This window comes from Pyxicephalus adspersus, chromosome 6 (assembly GCF_032062135.1).
Source record: "Pyxicephalus adspersus chromosome 6, UCB_Pads_2.0, whole genome shotgun sequence".
NCBI lineage: Eukaryota > Metazoa > Chordata > Amphibia > Anura > Pyxicephalidae > Pyxicephalus > Pyxicephalus adspersus.
In genome coordinates, this window is record NC_092863.1 from 54,551,494 (window position 1) to 54,557,480 (window position 5,987).

A 5,987-nucleotide genomic window follows, 5' to 3' on the forward strand; every position below is an offset into this window, starting at 1 on the left:
GGAGTTAAGATGTCAAATTGTTATCATTGTTGTTGGGCTGTTCATAGCCAGTGTTGTCTCCTTCCATAGCTTTAACTCTCACTACTGCTTTGTGACCCTCATCTGGTTTACAGGACCTTTACACCTTTCAGCATACTGTCTAAGTATATGCCCTTCAGTGTATGTATCATTACCCGGCCTCCGCTGTATATATAGCTGGAATTTTTGGGGAGTCAAGTGTTTCAGTTGAACAAAAAAAAACTTAGGCGCTTTGCTTTAGGTTGACCTATACTGAGAATGTGAAAGCTGCTATTGCTGAACTCTTTTCAAGGAATAATTTACTGAATCCTTTCAGTAGTTTTTCACACACTAGAAACGAACATACATATAGCTGTGTCAACTGTGTGAACACCTGAGCTCCTGGATCAGGGTTTCAAAAAATCTAAAACACAGAGAACCAGAACATCAACCCGACAAGCGATCTTCTTTGAAACCAAGTCAAAAATGTCATCTTGCATCATTTCTCAGTGTAGGCACTTTTTATTGCATTAGGATTTTCCACAATTTCTTCCTTTGTTATATAGATCTGTTTTTAATGTTATCTAAACCCCCCAAGATGTAATAATTTGCAGCTTTCCACTCACTAAATGAAATAAAGTGTTCTGTCAAATCACTATTGCCTCCTTGCATACAGTGGAAAAGTGAACATAGCAACAGCCTGTCATCTCTGCCTCTTTAAGGTTATGCGGATATATAATTTTTAGATATTCTTCTATAATTTTCTGGTAAAACCTGCCTGTCTACTTGTTTTGTCTATTTTGTTTAGCATGTTTTTATGTTATCATTTTTTTGAATATTATCCATCATGTTTTATGTATTTCTGTGAAGCTTATTTTGAGCTTATAATTAAAACACCTTAATATATCTAAAAAAGATACCAGCAAGTTTTTACACAGATTGTGTCTCTAGACGGCCAAGAAGTACAAGTAAAGGCAAAAAGGTTTGTATGCACATTTTATATGAAAAGGATACTCTGCTTGAGATCAAGCAAAAAGTTATGACCGTAGTTCTTACTGTTATGTTTAACAGACCAAAAGGAATCAAATAAGATCATTCTTTTGGCAAAGCTGCACACTTTGCAGATAGAATACACAAATGAATGCAGGTTTTTAGTGTATTTTTAAAAAGAAGCAGCCTAGATCCCCATATCTGTCCTGGTACCTATCCAAGCCCTACTAGGAGCCAATCAGAAGCATTCTGATAGGGGAAAAAAAGAGCTCCTCACTATGTTGTTTCCCCTTTACTGATGAGCCCTGGGTGGGTCCTGGACAACTTGGGCTCTGAAGAACCCAGACTGCTGTGCTGAGATTTTAACACTTTTTCAGATGGTTAAACAAAGCTTTAATTTGTTCTAGTATGTATTGTGACTTTTGGTAATTCCTGACAGTGTTTGTGGATACAAATCTCTTCTAATCTGGTGATTTTTGTCATTTGTCATAATCAACTATTTGGCTAAATCACCAAAAATACATTTCCATAATAACTAGTCAAAGGTGCTTTTTTGACTGCTTGAAAAACTGAGTCTTGTTAGCTAGTAAAGCAGCAGCAACTGAGCAAAAAAAAAGCTGCTGGTTTGGGCATTGATGTAGTAAATATTAGGATATTACCAACAAAGTGTTGCCGGTGACTTTAGCTTATGGTAACCTATGCCTTGTGTGCATGTAAAGTTGGGGTTCCAGCCTGTAAAATAAAACTGAGCATTCTTACTTTTTAGCAGCTTGGTTCTTTTTAAACTGAACTCTTCTCTTGATTTCAACAACTAGGCCAAAAGCTTGCTGTTTCAATTGTGGCTCTGAAGAACATCAACTGAAGGACTGTCCAAAAGTAAGGCTTGTTAAGATAACATTTAGCCAGTTCTAAAATAGTTATACAAGTTTGTTTTATTTTTCCAAGCGAAAAGGGTATAATACTAGAGAAAAAAAAGATACAGTTGAAGTACAAATGTTAGCAATACACAAACAATTTGTGGGATTATAAACAATGCAGATTACAACAAATACAGAATGTTGGAGCTTTTCCACCCACAAGCCTTCCATTTCTCAAGCTCCCCACCCAGGCACTCTAACCAATCAGTGTGTTGCCTTCTATGTTTGGTTTGGTACCCAAATCATGGATGTTATTACAGATAATGTCACCATCACAAGACACAGCACGGGGGTCTTGCGTCCCACTGCCATATCAGACTCCTGAACTGTATCATGATCCTTTGTGGAACCCATTGTTGCCCCCATCTGTGTGGCAAGTTGTCATCTAAATCTGCGTTATCACCCCTATACATGGAGCCTGGTGACTCCATTCAGATGTAAAGTCTACCCGCAGGGAAGCTCTAAAGCTGTGCCGCTCCAGAAAGCGTTTCCAGGTTGAGGGGTCAGAGCAGTTTTTTGCTGCTATGTGAACTTTAAGTTGTTGAAATGTACAACTTCACCAGACTTTTGACTGCTGGCTTACTCAATTGACCAGAACTCCCCTCTACACAGCGAAGGAGTCAATACTATCTTTTAGTGCCTATATTGCTGTAAGATCTACTTTGAACATTACATCCTTAGCATTTGTTGCTGGGGTACATAAGCAGCTTCTGCCTATGGTGTGACTGGTAAAAAGATAGATTATGACTTCATAGCTTTATCTAGACTGCTTGTGTAATACATTTTCTTCTTTTTTTTTTTTTTATTTTTTTTTTTTTTCAGCCCCGAGATCTTGTTCAGATTGGGATGAAGAGAAAACAATTTATGGATTCCTGTGCCGAATCTGGTAATCAGAACTATCAGCAACGCTACCATGCTGAGGAAATAGAGGAAAGATTTGCAAGATTTAAACCTGGGGTTATTAGGTGGGTAGTTAAGGTTGATTGTTAAAGCTTTGATTTATTGTGTGTGTGTGTGTGTGTGTGTGTGTGTATGTATGTGTATATATATGTATGTGTGTGTGTGTATATATATTTTTTAAAAAGACAACATCTTCCTTTATATCAGCTCTTCTAAAATAGTAACTAATGTCTATACAGCTCAGAGCTTCAAGATGCCCTTGGAATAACAGATAGGCATCTTCCTCCATTCATATATCGAATGCGCCAGCTTGGTTATCCTCCAGGATGGTTGAAAGATGCTGAGCTGGAGAACTCTGGACTCTCACTTTATGACGGAAAAGGTGTGTAATTTTACAGACCTAGATGGTTTAAGCTTTATTAGTGCTGCTTCTAAAACATTAGTCCTATTATGATACTTGTGTATTGTGTCAGAATTTAATTTTAGTATTCCTCTTCTTTGTAGATACAAGTGATGGTGAGATCGAAGAAGATCCTGTAGCACAGAACAAATATATATCTTATGATGTATCCAAGTTAATAAATTATCCTGGTTTTAATACTCCTCCCCCTTCTGGGGTTTTAGATGTGAGTTTCTTTTAAGGATCAATCTTCCTACTATTAGTAAAATATCAACAGGGCTTTAGGGTTTTCACAAATATGGGTTATGTGGGGCCTGCAGAAATGATTGTGTTGTGTGTGAATTTGCAGCATAATCTGCACTGAACACTGCTTTTACTTTTTTAAAGCTTGCTTAACTTCTTGATATTCCCCTACCTCAGTTTTACGTCCTGTGAATTTTTAGCAGATCACATTTTGGTTGCAAGTTTTTATAGCGTGTTAGACAGAAAATCCATACTGCAAGCTTGACATAACTAGATCTGGATCCCAATTTTATGAAGCCCAAAAAGATGCGTTTTTGGTTCCAAATAATTTTTAGTTCCTTTTAAGTCCATGTGCACATATAAGATATTTATTCATAAAAAAATTATACATTGGTTTCACAAAAATGTGTCCTTTTTAAATACTTTTCTCCAATTAGGATTGGAGGAGCTTTGGATCGATCCCAATGCAACAAACGCACCAAAAAGATGTATTTTCCCAATACCTCTCTCATAACTTTCCCAGCGTAAGTACTTTCTAAAATCCCATCTTAATTGTTGAATTACAATTGCAATTACTACCTGAATCTGTATTAAAGTATCTCAAGGAATACCTTAATTCAAAATTTTATGGATTCTTTTTATATGAGTTAATTATTTTTATATTTTAATAATGCTTGTTATGGAAGAAAATGAATAGGTTATTAAAACAGGCCCATTAAAGTGGACCCTAAAAGGGTAGACAACCCTTTTATGTAAGGTAACAAAGACAGAATGGGAGCGCAGGGACTACTATGATGCATACGTCACGAATCCCAGAAGCTTCTATTTAAAATTTTGGTGGTCCACAGCTCTGACCGGTACATCCCTCAGCAGGGTCAGGAGAAGGACCCTGCTGGGGGGGGGGCACAAGTCAGAGCCACAGACCATGTCCCTCATATGGCCACGGGACACAACCTGCCCACCACCCTGAGCCTGCGATGGGAGAATGGGCGGGTTGTGTCTGGACACTGCGATGGAATGCATGGCTCTGACCTGCAATGGGAGAGTGGGTGGGTTCTGGCATTATGACATCACTCTGGGGGAAGTTTCTTTCCCTTTGAGTGACGCACAAGTCCCCGTGCATGTGCGGAGTCCGTGGATTTAATAATCTGTGAGGTCCAAAAGGTTGGCGACCACTGCTATAGGATGCGCTATATTAACATATCGTGAAATGTGGCTGGGGACTCTACTGTGTAACTGTAGGTTGTTTGTACACCGTTTCCATCAAGCATTGTAATGTGTATTTTAGCCATTGGGGTTTTAAAAACCATTTACTGAAATATTTTTCAACTCAGCCAAGCCAGAATACCAGTCAGAAGAGATCTACGACGCAGTCAGATTCAGGAAGGAAAAGACAGAAGTCCTCCAGAGGCACAAAGGAGTCGCCCATGGATATAGAAGAAGAGGCGGGTAAGAAAATAAATGCTAATTATGTAGTTCATTAATACCTTTCTACAGAGCATCTTTATTAGACAATAAGTACAAAATGACATATTTGTGAAGTATTTAATCTATTTAACCCCCTAGCAGTAATCCTGAGTGTGACTCGGGGTAGAATTTCTATGCAAAAAGCGGTAATTGTGAGTCACACTCGGGGGTCGCTAAAAAGATTTTAAAAATCCACTTACCTTGTTCCATTGTTGTCCCTTGGCGTCCTGCTGGTCCTCGCAGGTCTTCGGGACACCTCCTCTTCTTCCAATCTCCAGCCGATGAATGCAGAGACTATCTCCGGGGTTTCCTGGTGACGCCGGTGCGGCAGGAGTGGCGGGAAATTTAAATAATTCTGTATTGGATTCAATACAAAATAGCTGTCCAATACAAAAAAACATACAAATTTTTACATACAATGGAAAAAAAAAATGAAGTAACTTGAATGTACTGTTTATTTAAACCTATTTTGTTCATTGTTACTCTGACATTTCATGGTAAAACATTTGAAAATTATCTCAGCGGTTAAGGTAAAAACTTACGCTTATAGGTTTTCCTGGAGTGTTTAGTGATAGGGGACAATCCCGCCTGATGCTCCAATAGTCAGCCATCATATGTACATCCCATCTACCCTGCTATCGTCCTTCCATGACCTTCAAATCTTGGTGGAATCGTTCACCTTGCTCATCACTGACTGCACCAAGGTTTTCCAGGAAATTAGAAAGATGGCTATGCAGAAAATGCACCTTGATGCTCACATTGCAACCAAGCATTTTGTAGCTCTCCAAGAGTTTCTGGACAATTTCTGTGTAATTATTTGCTCGTGTGTTTCCAAGAAAGTCCTTGACAATGGCTTTGAATGATAACCAACATTCTTTTCGACTTCTGACTTTGTCCTGATGAAAAGCTCATCTTTGATGAGCTGCCAAATCTGTGGACCATCAAACGCACCGGCCTTTATTTTTTTGAAATGACAGGCTGGGAAATGCCAAAAAGAGGTACGTGAAACAGTCTCCTTCAGTTGGTAAAGCTTTAACGAACTGCTTCATCAGACCAGTTTCATGTGCAGAGGT

At 38.7% G+C, this 5,987-nt stretch overlaps 1 protein-coding gene across 1 annotated transcript in view; it reads left to right on the forward strand.

Moving 5' to 3' along the window:
* The window catches only part of ZCCHC8 (zinc finger CCHC-type containing 8), a gene marked incomplete in the record, with an annotated part of 13,440 nt that overhangs the window by 1,803 nt on the left and 5,650 nt on the right, over positions 1 to 5,987 (forward strand). The window contains 7 exon segments of the mRNA XM_072415838.1: positions 914 to 979; positions 1,803 to 1,863; positions 2,727 to 2,869; positions 3,044 to 3,186; positions 3,309 to 3,430; positions 3,885 to 3,971; positions 4,782 to 4,896. Coding sequence (XP_072271939.1) covers positions 914 to 979; positions 1,803 to 1,863; positions 2,727 to 2,869; positions 3,044 to 3,186; positions 3,309 to 3,430; positions 3,885 to 3,971; positions 4,782 to 4,896 — 737 coding nt within the window.